This window comes from Triticum aestivum, chromosome 4A (assembly GCF_018294505.1).
Source record: "Triticum aestivum cultivar Chinese Spring chromosome 4A, IWGSC CS RefSeq v2.1, whole genome shotgun sequence".
Lineage (NCBI taxonomy): Eukaryota > Viridiplantae > Streptophyta > Magnoliopsida > Poales > Poaceae > Triticum > Triticum aestivum.
This window is the reverse complement of record NC_057803.1, coordinates 670,161,456-670,179,563: the sequence shown is the minus strand read 5'-3', so window position 1 is coordinate 670,179,563 and position 18,108 is coordinate 670,161,456. Positions and strand designations below refer to the sequence as shown.

The window sequence follows — 18,108 nt, the reverse complement described above, 5'->3', positions numbered from 1 at the left end:
CTGAACCATCGTGCAAACTGATACAGGTCCTTATCTCTAGCAAGAAATACCTCTCTAAGTCAAAGGCGGGACTCCGCTAGTACATGAGTGGCGTTTCAAAACGTACGACTATTTTTTCAATGAGGATAAATGTACGACTAGTTATCCTATAATAATTATTTCCTTTTGTTCCTTTATTAATAAACCTTCCTTCATTTGTCACCCCATCTTTTAAAACCCATCAAAAGATTTTAAACAAGTGAGGTGACATGATCCTGGCGTGCATCGCGGAACAGGGGAGGAATAGAGGATCAAAGAATGTAGTAGTAGTGTTATTTCGGTCTTGTGCATGCTCTGCCACAGAGCGACCGCCGCATGTCAAATGACAGTCACAAACAAGAAAATGTAAGTCGTGTGATGGTATGGCCAACCCGAGTTGTACAAATGCAGGTTATTATTAATTCAAGATTACTGGCTGGATACACGGATACATGAGATTAGTGCTTCTGCACGCAGAGCAGCACAGTACAGCACTCGCTGTCTGCAAGCCTCGCGTGATGTCACATAATTGTTGAACATTATACTACTAGTAATAGTAGTACTCCCTCCGTCCGAAAATACTTGTCACGAAAACGGGTAAAAATGAATGTATCTAAAACTAAAATACGACTAGATACATTCATTTTTTCGACAAGTATTTCCGGACAGAGGGAGTATCTTATTGCGCGCCACTAATGGATCTATTGTGGGCTAATTAGTGGAAGGAGGTGTTCTTGAGGTGGTCTGGCGCGTCGTCGAAGGAGTGCTTCCTGGCCATGGAGAGGATTGTCTTGTCGGCGACGATGAAGTAGGCCATCCCAGCGACGGTGGAGATGATGAGCGCCTGGCCTGTGGGGTTCAGGTGCGCCCTCGCCCACGGCAGCATCCTCACGCTCGCCAGCTGAAGTTACAGGTAACGTATCCATGAGACATGCTATGAACCATGCAAGGATTTCGTCAAAGAACTGAATGGCTACTTACTGTAGGTACTGCGGCAGCGACGGTGGCGACGGCCGCGGCCTTGGCTCCCGCCACGGCGGCCTCTGCAGTTCCACAGACATGTTTCAGCAGACAGTACCAGTACCACACAAAGCTGCAATGCAATGTACTACTAGAACAGAAGGGCAAGGGCATTGCCGGCATGGTAAACTAGCGCGACATCATATCGTTCCTTTTTGTTACCTCTGGAGCAGCGCCTGGCGGTGGCGAGCGTCTGATCGAGGTAGGCACGGGTCACCGTCGACATCTCGGCGGAGATCCGAGGGAAGTGAACTGGCAGTAGCAGTGAAGTATCTGCAGCAGTGTAACTGTGTCTGTGTGACGGTGTGAGTGAGATGAGATGGATAGGAAACGATAATGCTACACTTACGGGCCGCTGCTACGGACCAAGCGATACGCGCTGATGTGGAAACGTCCACTTCATCCCCACAGCCCATCCCTCTTGAGCAGAAAACAGCAGAAAAATTACTCGCGCACAACAGCCAGACCGTCCGCTCATCCCCTTTCTCTCCCGGGCGACGCGACGGCGACGGCCGACTGCTGGCGGCGGAGAGGATGTTCCCCAAGATCAGCGGCGGCGTGACATGGCGAGGGTCAGCGCGCTAAGTCGTACGCGGGCGGCGCTCGCGAGCTCTTGGTCTCGGGCGGCTGCGGCGCGAGATCTTTGGTCTCCGGCGACGGCGGCGCGAGCTATTGGTCGTCGGCTGCGGCGGCGTGAACTCTTGGCCGGATTGTGCCACGATGAGGTCCTCCATTGTTGTCATGTCGAGCAACTAAAATCGCAAATATCCTGCATGTTGTGTGAAATTGCCCATGTCCCTTGGTTGTCTGATGATGTTACTTTTTGCTTGACAGATTCAGAGCTGTGTTAGATGCGTGATGAAACAGTACCACACAAGATGCAGATTCTGATAACAGAAACTAAACAAGCCAATATATTGTTCAATCTTGCATCATCAACACTATCATATGGTTGCCTGTGTATATCTTGTCAGGACATGTCATCTCTGCAAACAAGTGCAGACTCAATCCTTCTCTGAACATACCATCAACTAGTGCCCTCCCTGTGAACATCTTCAGGATCCAGTAGAATTATCCAAAAGCTGTAAGCATCACCATCAGCTGATGCAGAAAGGGCACAAAATAAAGGCAGTTCAGTAAGAAATATGTCTGTTGGAAACATCCCTATATATTGTTGTTGTTCCGTGATGTTGTACATTGTAAACATATCTCCCTATTCAGGGATTTAGTTAGCCACGACTGACTAGCACGTTCGTGCACTCATGTACTTGGCTGAGATCAATACAAAAGTGGGTTTCATCATATTCTTGCCTCTTACATTCTGTCATTGTGTTATTGAGATTGAAAGAGTATTTGCTGCTGATATTTCTGCTAGGATCGACATGAAAGAATCACCTAATCATTTGAACTGGAACTGAAAGTGGAATCAACTAATACTTGAACCATATAACAGAGACAAATTCAAGTCCCTTGGGCCGAAACAAGATGACAAAATATAAATCCGTCTACTTTTCTAGTGCCCTGGTGCCTATCAGGTATCAAGTATTACATTAAAGTTGACAAGTTCATACAAAATATTGCATCCAACATCTTCAAACTACGTAAATCATGTCCAAACTCTGGTCCATCATATCATCGAGCCCTTAATTTTCATCGAAGTGTAATGCTGCAGAATTAGACACTACAGTCGATCCTTGCTGAACTTGAAACATCATACTTGTATATTCTCCGAGAATTTGGGGAATAACCATTGTCGATGAACCTCCAAGTGATACTGTAGTTGATCCTTGGGATGGATTTATGTCGCCATTGATAATGCCCAAGTCAAATGATTTCTGCTCCAAAGAAAGTGATAAAATTACATGGATGTTTAAGAGTTTACTAGAAATAAAAATGTGAGAAATAAGCATACCTCAGCCATGCTACTACAAGTTTGGCCATCTTGTTCCACAACATCTTGTTCTAGAATATCATCCTGTGATGATTTCCTTTTTTTATTGGACATTTTCTTTTCCAAATTCATGGAGCGAGCCTGAAATAAATACTTAGTAAGAAAACACGCACGAGTTTGGGTTATTATTTTCACAGAATAAAAACATAATATAGGGAGAATACCTTTTGTTTAGCTTCCTTTTGTGCAGCCTTCTTCTCTTCTTGTGCAGCCTTTTTCTTCTCCCTTAGTTCAGCTTTCTTCTTCTTTTCATTTGCTTGACGAATAAGCTTATCAACCTTGGATTCTTTTCTCAATGAAGGAGGACGTCCAGCACATCTAACAGCTATTGGACTTAGTATAGTTTTACTTGTTGTCTTCCCATCAGAAGGCGCCTCTTCCTGCAATTGATCTTTTGGTGCACTAACCTGATCCTTATTATTTTCAGAACTTGAGTTGCTAGAGTACTTAATTTTCAAGGTGCAAAGATCTTCAATCAATGAATTGCATGAATCATCTGACATGGCGCCTATCTCTGCAACTGGGTAGAAACTGTTGCACAATCTATCAAAACGATTTGCAACAGGAGTATTTTCCATGCCGCCATATGTGCATCTGATGAAGTTATGTTTTCTTTTCACATTTTTTCTCCACCGATCAAGAATGTATTGTAGAGGAACCTCCTTGATTTTCTTGTGAGTGAGCACACATAACACATGCCTACAGAGAATCCCCCTGAACTCAAAGTGGCGACATGAACACTTAACTTCAAACTCTTCCTCACTGAATTGTACATGGTACACAATATCTTTTCTCCACCCTTTTTCTTTGTCAATCAGCACATCCTCAGTTATTTCATATGTTTCCATTGCCCCTTTTTTTTCTATTAACTTCCGATCACAATACATCTTGTGTGTTAGCTCTTCTTGAAATTCTTTGAACTTCGAATTTGTATAGATTGATTGAAATTGCTTCTCGATATCAAAGTGTGTGATGCAAGGTATGGTTGAATTGAAAGAGTTGAAATCAGCAATATTCTCCTTCTCAACTTTATCACGAAGAGCATTCTCATATTGGCTAACAAAATGCTTCAATGTAGTTTTTGCATTAACATACCCATCGAAGAAGGCATTCATACTCTCACTACGTTGTGTAGTAGACATACCTGCCCAAAATGCATCTTTCACAAATGCTGGAACCCATCGGTGCCTATGGCGGTAAAGCCCTTTAAGCCATTCGTTATCACCAAGATCATACTTCTCAAGCATATGCATCCAAGCAACTTCAAACTCTGTAATTGTTAATGAATCATAAACTGCCTTGCCAATAGCAGCCTTAATGTGATCATACTCATCATATCCACCAAACTTCTCGGGTATCTTCTTCATTATATGCCACAAACACCATCTATATCGAGATTCTGGAAAAACTCTTTCCACACCATTCTGAATTGCTTTTGCTTGATCGGTTACAATAGCTTTTGGATGGAGATTTGACATACATGTGAGCCATGCTTGAAATAACCAAACAAATGTTTCGGTATCTTCATTTGATAATAGAGCACATCCAAGCAAAACTGATTGTCCATGATGATTCACTCCAACAAAACAAGCAAAAGGCATATCATATTTGTTCGTCAAATATGTTGTGTCAAAACTAACGACATCATGAAAAGAGTCATACACTGCTCTACTTCTTGCATCAGCCCAAAAGACATTCCTTAGTCGAGATTCATCATCAAGGTCCATGGCACTGACAAAATTTGGGTTGTCAGATTGCATCTTGACAAAAAAATCACGAACCGCTTCAGCATCACCTCTGCCAAGTTTCAACCTTCTTGTTTTCTCTAGAAAATTGCGAGCATTCTTCTCACCAAAAGATAGGTTCTCATGACCATTTGCTTCCACAACAAAAGAATTGAAATTCTTGTTTACTCGAATTCCAGCCCGGTCATTCAGCTCAAGCCTTCGCTTCACATGGAAGTCTAACTTTTGGTTGCATCTGAATAACCGAGACTTGTGTGGACTTAATGTATGATTATGATCTAAAATGACAGTTGAAAGATGAAACTTCCCATCAGGACCACGGGTAATATTGATTTTAGCTTTACATCCTAACCCGGTTGTTGGATTTGGTTTCAACATATTTCTTGATCTGGACTGAGTCTTACCATACCGAGAGCACGAAAGTGTAAGATACTTCAGCTGTCCATTATCATCATTGTTTGAGCTTCTTCTTGTCACACCAAAGCCCTTTGCTTTAGCGTAGTTGTTGTAGTACTCTCGCACCTCATTCTCAGTATCAAAGGTCATCCCCAATTTAGGGTCTCCAAGTAAGGCATCTGGTTGAGCTTCACCAAGGTCATGTTCAAGTTCCACATTGCTTTCATTCCGTTGCTTATTGGTGTCATCATCGCTTGAAATCGACATGTCACTTGATTCTTGAACACCACCAGTTCCATCATCCATTTCTATAAATCAAGAAAACTTTAAACATTATTATTGTTCAAAGGCAATATAACTAAATTGATAGGGGATGGTAACATATTGTAGATTCAAAGGCATGCAGATTCAGAGGCATGTAGATTCAGAAGCTTGTAGATTCAGAAGCTTGTAGATTCAGAGGCATGTAGATTCAGAGAGAAGAAAGGAATATAAGAATCGATCAACATACAGTAACATCGACCGTACGGTCAAGAAAAGCTAGATAAAAGGTGCAAATATTGAACATAACGAAATATTGGGGCAAAACCCTCACCTCCTCTAGTCCCCGAGCTCGCCCAGGCACACAAGAGCTCCACCCCCAGCGTCGTCCACATTGTCGAAGCTTTGACAGTGAGCAGCTGCGACGACAGCAGCTGTTGAAACGAAAAAAATCAATCGTAATCTGATCGAGAAAAGTTAGATGGAAGATGCAAAGATTGAACAATGTTGGGGCAAGAACCTCACCTCCTCCAGTCCTCAAGCTTCGACGGTGACCGGCTGCCACGACAACAGTTTAGGCTGCGACCTGCTGCGACAACGACGCCGCCTGACCTAGAATCCCAGCGGCCATCTGTTCAATGTGGAGCGATGGAATCCGAGCGGCCCGTCTAGAAAACGAGGAGGTGGCAGACTGTTCTTTTCTTTCGAGGTAGAAGAAGGCGGACGGTCTGGCTGTTGTGCACGAGTAATTTTTCTGCTGTTTTCTGCTCGAGAGGGGTGGGCTGTGGGGATGACGTGGACGTTTCCACATCAGCGCGTATCGCTTGGTCCGTAGCAGCGGCCCGTAAGTGTAGATTCAAGGTTCATCAGCGTCACGGAAGGCGAATGGAAAGAAAAGCTTAAATGGGGAAGACCCAAGGTAAGTAATTAAGTAGTACTAGCTAGCTAGTTAGCTGCCATCTCTTTAATTATCATGCTTGATTAATTATTATCTGATCAAATTCCATTCTCGTAAAGGCCCTGAAGCAGGCGCAGGGGACTGATCTGTGTGCATTCTGCGTTTGCGAGAACATTCGCATGATGGCGTCCGAAAGGAGCAGATCTCAAAGACAGGAATGGGTACGCTTGTCAAAACACTATTCACAATTTTTACACCATTATCGATATCTAGTCACACAACTAATACACATGCATATTGATCTCCTTCTTAACAGTTCAGAAAGGTGCGGGAGAAGCTCTTAGAAATGGAGCGCGTAGAAGCACTTCAAGAGGAAATAGCGGGATTTTTGCTCGACCAGGTCATAAATCCGAAGGGAGAATACTATTACCCGCTACCGCCCCCATGAAAACCACTTCCAATTGTCATCGTGCTCCGAAGGCACCAATTAGGCTAATGCCACTGGCTCCGAAGGCAACATGCATATGTAGGAGAAATTGTATATAGCTATACATGTGTGTATGTGTGAATTAATTAATATGATGGTTTGTGAGACATTGATGATATATATATGCATGATTGGTTCTACTAGAAATTCTATATATCGTAAAATACCAGCAAAAGAAAAAGAATTAAAATGGAAACACAAAATTAAATGAAAAAGAAATCATAAAACTAAAAAAACCCCAAACCTTATAGTACCGGTTGGTCTTACCAACCGGTACTAAAGGGCTCCAGGCCCCTGGAGCTGGCTCATGCCACGTGGTTTTCCTTTAGCACTGGTTTGTGCTGAACTGGTACTAAAGGGGGGGGGGCTTTAGTGCCCACACTTTAGTGCCGGTTATGGAACCGGCACTAAAGGGCCTTACGAACCGGTGCTATTGTCCGGTTCTGCACTAGTGGAACACCCAAGGTCTAATCTAGGAGATGTATATCAACGAGAGGGGGGTGGTGTCTATATACCCTTGTAGACCGAAAGCGTTAACGATCTAGAGATCGTGCTTGGCGTAGTCGTACTCGCATCACGATCCAATTCAATCCAAGTACCGCACGTGCGGCACCTCTGAGTTTAGCACACGTACGGCTTGGCGGCGTCCTCTCCTTCTTGATCCAGTAAGAGTAGATATCTTGGCACATGCACGAGTTTAATGGAGGAAGGCGAGCAGTTTGCAGCCGTTTGAATGCAGTGAGGAGGCGTATTCAGCCGGACGGGCAGCGTGCGACGCCCTCGGCCGGCGCGCCATTTCAGTTGCGGAGGCAGTGAGAGGTCGTGTTCGCTCTGGGTCGGCTTCAATGTGAAGCAGCCGTTCTACAGCGACATGAATGTGGACAGATAGCGCCGAGCGAGAAAGTGTGCAGGCGAGGTAGGACGGAGTTTGGGTGTGCCAACATGATCAGAAGCGGTCGTGGGTGTTGTCTGGATACCCGCGAAGGGCCCCAGTTTGGCGAGATAGGACGGAGTTTGGGTGTGCCAACATGATCAGAAACGATCGTAGGTGTTGTTTGGATGCCTGCGAAGGGCCCTCATTTGTATCCGATTTATGAGAGAAATTACATCTGAACCATCGTGCAAACTGATACAGGTCCTTATCTCTAGCAAGAAATACCTCTCTAAGTCAAAGGCAGGACTCCGCTAGTACATGAGTGGCGTTTCAAAACGTACGACTATTTTTTCAATGAGGATAAATGTACGACTAGTTATCCTATAATAATTATTTCCTTTTGTTCCTTTATTAATAAACCTTCCTTCATTTGTCACCCCATCTTTTAAAACCCATCAAAAGATTTTAAACAAGTGAGGTGACATGATCCTGTCGTGCATCGCGGAACAGGGGAGGAATAGAGGATCAAAGAATGTAGTAGTAGTGTTATTTCGGTCTTGTGCATGCTCTGCCACAGAGCGACCGCCGCATGTCAAATGACAGTCACAAACAAGAAAATGTAAGTCGTGTGATGGTATGGCCAACCCGAGTTGTACAAATGCAGGTTATTATTAATTCAAGATTACTGGTTGGATACACGGATACATGAGATTAGTGCTTCTGCACGCAGAGCAGCTCAGTACAGCACTCGCTGTCTACAAGCCTCGCGTGATGTCACATAATTGTTGAACATTATACTACTAGTAATAGTAGTACTCCCTCCGTCCGAAAATACTTGTCACGAAAACGGGTAAAAATGAATGTATCTAAAACTAAAATACGACTAGATACATTCATTTTTTCGACAAGTATTTCCGGACAGAGGGAGTATCTTATTGCGCGCCACTAATGGATCTATTGTGGGCTAATTAGTGGAAGGAGGTGTTCTTGAGGTGGTCTGGCACGTCGTCGAAGGAGTGCTTCCTGGCCATGGAGAGGATGGTCTTGTCGGCGACGATGAAGTAGGCCATCCCAGCGACGGTGGAGATGATGAGCGCCTGGCCTGTGGGGTTCAGGTGCGCCCTCGCCCACGGCAGCATCCTAACGCTCGCCAGCTGAAGTTACAGGTAACGCATCCATGAGACATGCTATGAACCGTGCAAGGATTTCGTCAAAGAACTGAATGGCTACTTACTGTAGGTACTGCGGCAGCGACGGTGGCGACGGCCGCGGCCTTGGCTCCCGCCACGGCGGCCTCTGCAGTTCCACAGACATGTTTCAGCAGACAGTACCAGTACCACACAAAGCTGCAATGCAATGTACTACTAGAACAGAAGGGCAAGAGCATTGCCGGCATGGTAAACCAGCGCGACATCATATCGTTCCTTTTTGTTACCTGTGGAGCAGCGCCTGGCGGCGGCGAGCTTCTGATCGAGGTAGGCACGGGTCACCGTCGACATCTCGGCGGAGATCCGAGGGAAGTGAACTGGCAGTAGCAGTGAAGTATCTGCAGCAGTGTAACTGTGTTTGTGTGACGGTGTGAGTGAGATGAGATGGATAGGAAACGATAATGCTACACTTACGGGCCGCTGCTACGGACCAAGCGATACGCGCTGATGTGGAAACGTCCACTTCATCCCCACAGCCCACCCCTCTTGAGCAGAAAACAGCAGAAAAATTACTCGCGCACAACAGCCAGACCGTCCGCTCATCCCCTTTCTCTCCCGGGCGACGCGACGGCGACGGCCGACTGCTGGCGGCGGAGAGGATGTTCCCCAAGATCAGCGGCGGCGTGACATGGCGAGGGTCAGCGCGCTAAGTCGTATGCGGGTGGCGCTCGTGATCTCTTGGTCTCCGGCGGCTGCGGCGCGAGATCTTTGATCTCCGGCGACGGCGGCGCGAGGTATTGGTCGTCGGCTGCGGCGGCGCGAACTCTTGGCCGGATTGTGCCACGATGAGGTCCTCCATTGTTGTCATGTCGAGCAACTAAAATCGCAAATATCCTGCATGTTGTGTGAAATTGCCCATGTCCCTTGGTTGTCTGATGATGTTACTTTTTGCTTGACAGATTCAGAGCTGTGTTAGATGCGTGATGAAACAGTACCACACAAGATGCAGATTCTGATAACAGAAGCTAAACAAGCCAATATATTGTTCAATCTTGCATCATCAACACTATCATATGGTTTCCTGTGTATATCTTGTCAGGACATGTCATCTCTGCAAACAAGTGCAGACTCAATCCTTCTCTGAACATACCATCAGCTAGTGCCCTCCCTGTGAACATCTTCAGGATCCAGCAGAATTATCCAAAAGCTGTAAGCTGTTGGGGAGCGTAGCAGAAATTCAAAATTTTCCTACGTGTCACCAAGATCTATCTATGGAGAGACTAGCAACAAGGGGAAGGAGAGTGCATCTACATACCCTTGTAGATCGCTAAGCGGAAGCGTTCAAGTGAATGGGGTTGATGGAGTCGTACTCGTCGTGATTCAGATCACCGATGATCCTAGTGCCGAACGGACGGCACCTCCGCGTTCAACACACGTACAGCTCGACGATGTCTCCCATGCCTTGATCCAGCAAGGAGAGAGGGAGAGGTTGAGGAAGACTCCATCCAGCAGCAGCACAATGGCGTGGTGGTGATGGAGGAGCGTGGCAATCCTGTAGGGCTTCGCCAAGCACCTACGGGAGAGGAGGAGGTGTCACGGGAGGGAGGGAGGCGCCAAGGGCTCAGGTATGGATGCCCTCCCTCCCCTCCACTATATATAGGGGCAGGGGAGAGGGGGGAGGCGCAGCCTTGCCCCTTCCTCCAAGGAAGGGGTGCGGCTAAGAGGGGGGGAGGAGTCCATCCTCCCAAGGCACCTCGGAGGTGCCTTCCCCCTTTAGGACTCTCCCCTTTTTCCTATATCTTGGCGCATGGGCCTCTAGGGGCTGGTGCCCTTGGCCCATGTAGGCCAAGGCGCACCCCCTACAGCCCATGTGGCCCCCCGGGGCAGGTGGCCCCACCCGGTGGGCCCCCGGGACCCTTCCGGTGGTCCCGGTACAATACCGATGACCCCGAAACTTGTCCCGATGGCCGAAACAGGACTTCCTATATATAAATCTTTACCTCCGGACCATTCCGGAACTCCTCGTGACGTCCGGGATCTCATCCGGGACTCCGAACAACATTCGGTAACCACATAAAGCTTCCTTTATAACCCTAGCGTCATCGAACCTTAAGTGTGTAGACCCTACGGGTTCGGGAGACATGCAGACATGACCGTGACATTCTCCGGTCAATAACCAACAGCAGGATCTGGATACCCATGTTGGCTCCCACATGTTCCACGATAATCTCATCGGATGAACCACGATGTCAAGGACTCAATCGATCCCGTATACAATTCCCTTTGTCTAGCGGTATGGTACTTGCCCGAGATTCGATCGTCGGTATAACGATACCTTGTTCAATCTCGTTACCGGCAAGTCTCTTTACTCGTTCCATAACACATCATCCCGTGATCAACCCCTTGGTCACATTGTGCACATTATGATGATGTCCTACCGAGTGGGCCCAGAGATACCTCTCCGTTTACACGGAGTGACAAAATCCCAATCTCGATTCGTGCCAACCCAACAGACACTTTCAGAGATACCCGTAGTGTACCTTTATAGCCACCCAGTTACGTTGTGACGTTTGGCACACCCAAAGCACTCCTACGGTATCCGGGAGTTGCACAATCTCATGGTCTAAGGAAATGATACTTGACATTAGAAAAGCTTTAGCATACGAACTACATGATCTTGTGCTAGGCTTAGGATTGGGTCTTGTCCATCACATCATTCTCCTAATGATGTGATCCCGTTATCAACGACATCCAATGTCCATGGTCAGGAAACCGTAACCATCTATTGATTAACGAGCTAGTCAACTAGAGGCTTACTAGGGACATGGTGTTGTCTATGTATCCACACATGTATCTGAGTTTCCTATCAATACAATTCTAGCATGGATAATAAACGATTATCATGAACAAGGAAATATAATAATAATCAATTTATTATTGACTCTAGGGCATATTTCCAACATAAGCATCACCATCAGCTGATGCAGAAAGGGCACAAAATCAAGGCAGTTCAGTAAGAAATATGTCTGTTGGAAACATCCCTATATATTGTTGTTGTTCCGTGATGTTGTACATTGTAAACATATCTCCCTATTCAGGGATTTAGTTAGCCACGACTGACTAGCACGTTCGTGCACTCATGTACTTGGCTGAGATCAATACAAAAGTGGGTTTCATCATATTCTTGCCTCTTACATTCTGTCATTGTGTTATTGAGATTGAAAGAGTATTTGCTGCTGATATTTCTGCTAGGATCGACATGAAAGAATCACCTAATCATTTGAACTGGAACTGAAAGTGGAATCAACTAATACTTGAACCATATAACAGAGACAAATTCAAGTCCCTTGGGCCGAAACAAGATGACAAAATATAAATCCGTCTACTTTTCTAGTGCCCTGGTGCCTATCAGGTATCAAGTATTACATTAAAGTTGACAAGTTCATACAAAATATTGCATCCAACATCTTCAAACTACGTAAATCATGTCCAAACTCTGGTCCATCATATCATCGAGTTACGTTGTGACGTTTGGCACACCCAAAGCACTCCTACGGTATTCGGGAGTTGCACAATCTCATGGTCTAAGGAAATGATACTTGACATTAGAAAAGCTTTAGCATACGAACTACATGATCTTGTGCTAGGCTTAGGATTGGGTCTTGTCCATCACATCATTCTCCTAATGATGTGATCCCGTTATCAACGACATCCAATGTCCATGGTCAGGAAACCGTAACCATCTATTGATTAACGAGCTAGTCAACTAGAGGCTTACTAGGGACATGGTGTTGTCTATGTATCCACACATGTATCTGAGTTTCCTATCAATACAATTCTAGCATGGATAATAAACGATTATCATGAACAAGGAAATATAATAATAATCAATTTATTATTGCCTCTAGGGCATATTTCCAACAGTCTCCCACTTGCACTAGAGTCAATAATCTAGTTCACATCGATATGTGATTAACACTCAAGGTCACATCCCCATGTGACTAACACCCAAAGAGTTTACTAGAGTCAATAATCTAGTTCACATTTACCATGTGATTAACACTCGATGAGTTCTGGGTTTGATCATGTTATGCTTGTGAGAGAGGTTATAGTCAACGGGTCTGAACCTTTCAGATCCGTGTGTGCTTTACAAATCTCTATGTCATCTCCTAGATGCAGCTACCACGTTCTATTTGGAGCTATTCCAAATAAATGTTCTACTTGGAGCTATTCTAAATTGTTGCTCCATTATACGTATCCGGTATCTCTACTCAGAGCTATCCGGATAGGTGTTAAGCTTGCATCGACGTAACCCTTTACGACGAACTCTTTTACCACCTCCATAATTGAGAAAATTCCTTAGTCCACTAGTTACTAAGGATAACTTTGACCGCTGTCCTGTGATCCATTCTTGGATCACTCTTGTACCCCTTGACTGACTCATGGTAAAGCACACTTCAGGTGCGGTACACAGCATAGCATACTGTAGAGCCTATGTCTTAAGCATAGGGGACGACCTTCGTTCCTTTCTCTCTATTCTGCCATGGTCGAGCTTTAAGTCTTAACTTCATACCTTACAACTCAGGCAAGAACTCCTTCTTTGACTGATCCATCTTGAACACCTTCAAGATCACGTCAAGGCATGTGCTCACGTCAAGATCACGTCGGTATACCGATACCTTGTTCAATCTCGTTACCGGCAAGTCTCTTTACTCGTTCCGTAACACATCATCCCGTGATCAACCCCTTGGTCACATTGTGCACATTATGATGATGTCCTACCGAGTGGGCCCAGAGATACCTCTCCGTTTACACGGAGTGACAAAATCCCAATCTCGATTCGTGCCAACCCAACAGACACTTTCAGAGATACCCGTAGTGTACCTTTATAGCCACCCAGTTACGTTGTGACGTTTGGCACACCCAAAGCACTCCTACGGTATCCGGGAGTTGCACAATCTCATGGTCTAAGGAAATGATACTTGACATTAGAAAAGCTTTAGCATACGAACTACATGATCTTGTGCTAGGCTTAGGATTGGGTCTTGTCCATCACATCATTCTCCTAATGATGTGATCCCGTTATCAACGACATCCAATGTCCATGGTCAGGAAACCGTAACCATCTATTGATTAACGATCTAGTCAACTAGAGGCTTACTAGGGACATGGTGTTGTCTATGTATCCACACATGTATCTGAGTTTCCTATCAATACAATTCTAGCATGGATAATAAACGATTATCATGAACAAGGAAATATAATAATAATCAATTTATTATTGCCTCTAGGGCATATTTCCAACAGTCTCCCACTTGCACTAGAGTCAATAATCTAGTTCACATCGATATGTGATTAACACTCAAGGTCACATCCCCATGTGACTAACACCCAAAGAGTTTACTAGAGTCAATAATCTAGTTCACATTTACCATGTGATTAACACTCGATGAGTTCTGGGTTTGATCATGTTATGCTTGTGAGAGAGGTTATAGTCAACGGGTCTGAACCTTTCAGATCCGTGTGTGCTTTACAAATCTCTATGTCATCTCCTAGATGCAGCTACCATGTTCTATTTGGAGCTATTCCAAATAACTGTTCTACTTGGAGCTATTCTAAATTGTTGCTCCATTATACGTATCCGGTATCTCTACTCATAGCTATCCGGATAGGTGTTAAGCTTGAATCGACGTAACCCTTTACGACGAACTCTTTTACCACCTCCATAATTGAGAAAATTCCTTAGTCCACTAGTTACTAAGGATAACTTTGACTGCTGTCCTGCGATCCATTCTTGGATCACTCTTGTACCCCTTGACTGACTCATGGTAAAGCACACTTCAGGTGCGGTACACAGCATAGCATACTGTAGAGCCTATGTCTTAATCATAGGGGACGACCTTCGTTCCTTTCTCTCTATTCTGCCATGGTCGAGCTTTAAGTCTTAACTTCATACCTTACAACTCAGGCAAGAACTCCTTCTTTGACTGATCCATCTTGAACACCTTCAAGATCACGTCAAGGCATGTGCTCATTTGAAAGTACTATTAAGCGTTTTGATCTACATAGATCTTGATGCTCAATGTTCAAGTAGCTTAATCCAGGTTTTCCATTGAAAACACTTTCCAAATAACCCTATATGCTTTCCAGAAATTCTACGTCATTTCTGATCATTAATATGTCAACAACATATACTCATCAGAAATTCTATAGTGCTCCCACTCACTTCTTTGGAAATACAAGTTTCTCATAAACTTTGTATACACCCAAAATCTTTGATCATCATCAAAGCATACATTCCAACTCCGAGATGCTCACTCCAGTCCTCAGAAGGATTGCTGGAGCTTTGCATACTTATTAGCATATTTCAGGATAGACAAAACCTTCCGGTTGTATCACATACAACCTTTCCTCAAGAATCATCGAGGAAACAATGTTTTGACATCCTATCTGCAAGATTTCATAAATAATGCAGTAATTGCTAATATAATTCCAACAGACTCTTAGCATCGCTACGAGTGAGAAAGTCTCATCGTAGTCAACTCCTTGAACTTGTCGAAAAACATCTTAACGACAAGTCGAGCTTTCTCAATGGTGACACTTACCATCATTGTCTGTCTTCCTTTCAAAATCCATATGTACCTAACAGCCTTACGACCATCAAGTAGTTCTTCCAAAGTCTACACTTTGTTTTCATACATGGATCCTCTCTCGGGTTTTATGGCCTTGAGCCATTTATCGGAATCCGGGCCCACCATCGCTTCTCCATAGCTCATAGGTTCATTGTTGTCTAGCAACATGACTTCCAAGACAGGATTACGTACCACTCTGAAGTAGTACGCATTCTTGTCATCCCACGAGGTTTGGTAGTGACTTGATCTGAAGTTTCATGATCACTATCACTTCAATTGGTGTAGGTGCCACAGGAACAACTTCCTGTGCCCTGCCACACACTAGTTGAAGAGACGGTTCAATAACCTCATCAAGTCTCCACCATCCTCCCACTCAATTCTTTCGAGAGAAACTTTTCCTCGAGAAAGGACCCGATTCTAGAAACAATCCCTTATTGCTTTCGGATCTGAGACAGGAGGTATACCCAACTGTTTTGGGTGTCCTATGAAGATGCATTTTATCTGCTTTGGGTTCGAGCTTATCAACCTGAAACCTTTTCACATAAGCGTCGCAGCCCCAAACTTTCAAGAAATGGCAACTTAGGTTTCTCCAAACCATAGTTCATACGGTGTCATCTCAACGAAATTATGTGGTGCCCTATTTAAAGTGAATGTGGTTGTCTCTAATGCCTAACCCATGAACGATAGTGGTAACTCGATAAGAGACATCATGGTATGCACCATATCCAATAGGGTGCAGTTATGATGTTCGGACACACCATCACACTATGGTGTTCCAGGCTGTATTAGTTGCGAAACTATTTCCACAATGTCTTAATTCTGTGCCAAACTCGTGATTCAGATATTCATCTCTATGATCATATCATAGATCTTTTATCCTCTTGTCACGACGATCTTTCAACTTCACACTGAAATTACTTGAACCTTTCAATAATTCAGACTCGTGATTCATCAAGTAAATATACTCAACATCTACTCGAATCATCTGTGAAGTAAGAACATAACGATATTCACTGCATGCCTCAGCACTCATTGGACCGCACACATCAAAATGTGTTACTTCCAACAAGTTGCTATCTTGTTCCATCTTACTGAAAACGAGGCTTTTCAGTCATCTTGCCCATGTGGTATGATTTGCATGTCCCAAGTGATTCAAAATCAAGTGAGTCAAAACAGTCCATTTGCATGGAGTTTCTTCATGCATATACACCAATAGACATGGTTCGCATGTCTCAAACTTTTCAAAAACGAGTGAGCCTAAAGATCCATCAACATGGAGCTTCTTCATGCGTTTTATACCGATATGACTTACGTGGCAGTGCCACAAGTAGGTGGCACTATCATTACTATCTTTTGGCATGAACATGTGTATCACTACGATCGAGATTTAATAAACCATTCATTTTAGGTGTAAGACCATTGAAGGTATTATTCAAATAAACAGAGTAAGCATTATTCTCCTTAAATGAATAACCGTATTGTGATAGACGTAATCCAATCATGTCTATGCTCAACGCAAACACCAAATAACAATTATTTAGGTTTAACACCAATCTCTTTGGTAGAGGGAGCGTGCGATGCTTGATCATATCAAGCTTGGAAAAACTTCCAACACATATCGTCAGCTCACCTTTAGCTAGTCTCCGTTTATTCCGTAGCCTTTTGTTTCGAGTTACTAACACTTAGCAACCGAACTGGTATCTAATACCCTGGTGCTACTAGGAGTACTAGCAAAGTACACATTAACACAATGTATATCCAATATACTTCTATCGACCTTGCCAGCCTTCTTATCTACCAAGTATCTAGGGTAATTCTGCTCTAGTGGTTGTTCCCCTTATTACAGAAGCACTTAGTCTCGGGTTTGGGTTTTACCTTGGGTTTCTTCACTAGAGCAGCAGCTGATTTGCCGTTTCATGAAGTATCCCTTCTTGCCCTTGCCCTTCTTGAAACTAGTGGTTTCACCAACCATCAACAATTGATGCTCCTTCTTGATTTCTACTTTCGCGGTGTCAAACATCGCGAATAGCTCAAGGATCATCATATCTATCCCTGATATGTTATAGTTCATCATGAAGCTCTAACAGCTTGGTGGCAATGACTTTGGAGAACCATCACTGTCTTATCTGGAAGATCAACTCCCACTCGATTCAAATGATTGTTGTACTCAGACAATCTGAGCACAAGCTCAACAATTGAGCTTTTCTCCTTAGTTTGCAGGTTAAGAAAGTCATCGGAGGTCTTATACCTCTTGACATGGGCACGAGCCTGAAATCCCAATTTCAGCCCTCAAAACATCTCATATGTTTCGCGATGTTTCAAAAACGTCTTTGGTGCCTCAACTCTAAACCGTTTAACTGAACTATCACGTAGTTATCAAAACGTGCATGTCAGATGTTCGCAACAACCACAGACAACGTTCGAGGTTCAGCACACTGAGCGGTGAATTAAGGACATACGCCTTCTATGAAGCAATGAGGACAATCCTCAGTTTACGGACCTAGTCCGCATAATTGCTACTATCAACTTTCAACTAATTTTTCTCTAGGAACATATCTAAACAGTAGAACTATAGCGTGAGCTACGACATAATTTGCAAAAACCTTTTGACTATGTTCAGGATAATTAAGTTCATCTTATGAACTCCCACTCAGATAGACATCCCTCTAGTCATCTAA

General features: G+C 44.2%; 1 protein-coding gene across 1 annotated transcript; it reads right to left on the bottom strand.

Moving 5' to 3' along the window:
• Positions 1–613: 613 nt before the first annotated feature.
• LOC123083007 (early nodulin-93-like) lies at positions 614–1,264 on the bottom strand. The gene is made up of 3 exons (XM_044505172.1): positions 1,201–1,264; positions 1,000–1,061; positions 614–919 (listed from the first exon to the last, which is right to left on the bottom strand). The coding sequence occupies exons 1-3, from the start codon at positions 1,262–1,264 to the stop codon at positions 734–736; spliced, it is 312 nt and encodes a 103-aa protein (XP_044361107.1). The 3' UTR covers positions 614–733.
• Positions 1,265–18,108: the final 16,844 nt, after the last annotated feature.

Coding starts and splice junctions, on each gene's coding strand:
- LOC123083007 (XM_044505172.1), bottom strand. CDS start 1,264: ATGTCGACGGTGACCCGTGCCTACCTCGATCAGACGCTCGCCACCGCC. Junction 1,062..1,200: donor CGCCAGGCGCTGCTCCAGAG/GTAACAAAAAGG, acceptor GTGGAACTGCAG/AGGCCGCCGTGGCGGGAGCC. Junction 920..999: donor TCGCTGCCGCAGTACCTACA/GTAAGTAGCCAT, acceptor CTGTAACTTCAG/CTGGCGAGCGTGAGGATGCT.